The sequence below is a fragment of the Tupaia chinensis genome, unplaced genomic scaffold (assembly GCF_000334495.1).
Source record: "Tupaia chinensis unplaced genomic scaffold, TupChi_1.0 Scaffold000527_1, whole genome shotgun sequence".
Classification (NCBI taxonomy): Eukaryota; Metazoa; Chordata; class Mammalia; order Scandentia; family Tupaiidae; genus Tupaia; species Tupaia belangeri.
Genome location: NW_006160040.1, coordinates 4,676,751 through 4,678,254, shown reverse-complemented (window position 1 = coordinate 4,678,254; position 1,504 = coordinate 4,676,751). Strand labels below are relative to the sequence as shown.

General features: G+C 31.4%; 1 protein-coding gene across 11 annotated transcripts in view; it reads right to left on the bottom strand.

Annotated features, from left to right (window-relative positions):
• Positions 1-1,504, bottom strand: part of CEP57L1 (centrosomal protein 57 like 1) — a 68,449-nt gene that overhangs the window by 6,333 nt on the left and 60,612 nt on the right. For 10 of the 11 annotated variants that reach the window (XM_006156967.3, XM_006156970.3, XM_006156965.3 and 7 more), the window contains 2 exons: positions 1,248-1,325; positions 703-789 (listed from right to left, as the gene is read on the bottom strand). In XM_006156967.3, the coding sequence (XP_006157029.1) occupies positions 703-789; positions 1,248-1,325 (165 nt within the window). The remainder of the gene's footprint in view (positions 1-702; positions 790-1,247; positions 1,326-1,504) is intronic. The other variant, XM_006156974.3, reaches the window with a different exon arrangement.

Genomic DNA, 1,504 nt, shown 5'->3' with positions numbered 1-1,504 from the left:
CCCAAAAAGCCACAGGCTGGCCCAGTTCCCAACTATTTACAGAAAAAAAGGTTCCAATTCTTAAAAAAGCACTGAAGGTTAGCCACAATCTTACTCAAAGCTGTATTTTCAATTTTAACTCTCATTATGACACCATCTCACCATGAGGCCATGAAGCCAGCCCAATCTGAAGGTAATTTTATACGATATTTCTATATTGCAGTGCTTTGACTGCAATCTGTCATATGAGGTCAGATACGAAATTTTCCTCTTGTGGTATCATGACAGTGCTCAAAAGGTTTCAGATTTTGAAGTATTTCTGGACTAGGGGTGTTCAACATCTATCACAAAATACATTTCTCTAATAGTTTAAAACTGGAAAAATGTTTGTCTTTATAGGAAAATTAGAATGCTTCCTGTTATTTCACAAAGACAGCTATAATGCCCACAATATGTTCTTTTTTTATTTGTTTTGGTTGTTAAGCAAACTCAGAGCTAAGTTTTGTGCATGGCTGCCGTTACTTTCTTTAACCTAGGCTTTAGGGTCTCATCTGTCCTTGCACCTCAAACCATCATCATTTGACTAATTTCATGATATTACTGCACATTTATTATAAATCTCTTCAAATCTTTTCTGGAAATGGGTAGATATAAACATTAAAAGTATAAATAAATATTAGCAAATAAGAAAGTTTTGTTTGGGAAAATGCTTTATATGCATACCTTTAAAGGTTTTTTCTTTTCCTTGGAGTGTTTTCGATTTGAAGCTGAAGACATTAAAATTTTACTGATTTCAAGTCCAGTTTGAAGCTATAACATTAAAAGTAAAAACTAATAAAATTGGCTTGTAACAAGCTTCTTCAAAAACATTATAATGAGAGATTGGGTCCTAGTTTATAAATATAAAAATACTTTGTGAGAAATAGAAGAAATCTAAAATACTGTATTGTGTGTAAAATTTACTAAGCCTTCTGGCAATGACAATCATTTTCTGTTTATAAGAGAATAAACTGAAACTGAAAACAATCAATCCTAGGAGTTCTTTCAACTGAGAATGTATGTAAATTGTAATTTCAAAAGACTGGAAGATCTTTTAGCATTCAAGTATATGACTATACTGACTGACTGAGATTTTCATTATTATAACAAAAAGACACTCTCAGGAAGCACACATTGGAGTCTAGGATATAGGCTTCAGTTAATGAAAATAAAGTATAATAAAACATGTGGTTTATTGTGCTAAATAATATAATAAACATTCTATTTACCTCAGAAGCTTTGTCTTGAAAGAGCTTACGCTGATGTTCTTCTTCCTTAAGTTTTTCCTCTAAATATTTAATCTTGTCCTGCAAAAGAATAAAAACGTGCGATTGTTATGTAAAAAACTAGAGCCAAATATATTTTGTTCCTTCTCTCTCCTTTTTTCTTTCTTTTTTTTTTTTTTTTTTTTAAGATTTTATGACTTATTTTTTATTTTGACCAGAGAGGGACAGTGTGTGTGTGTGTGTGTGTGTGTGTGTGTGTG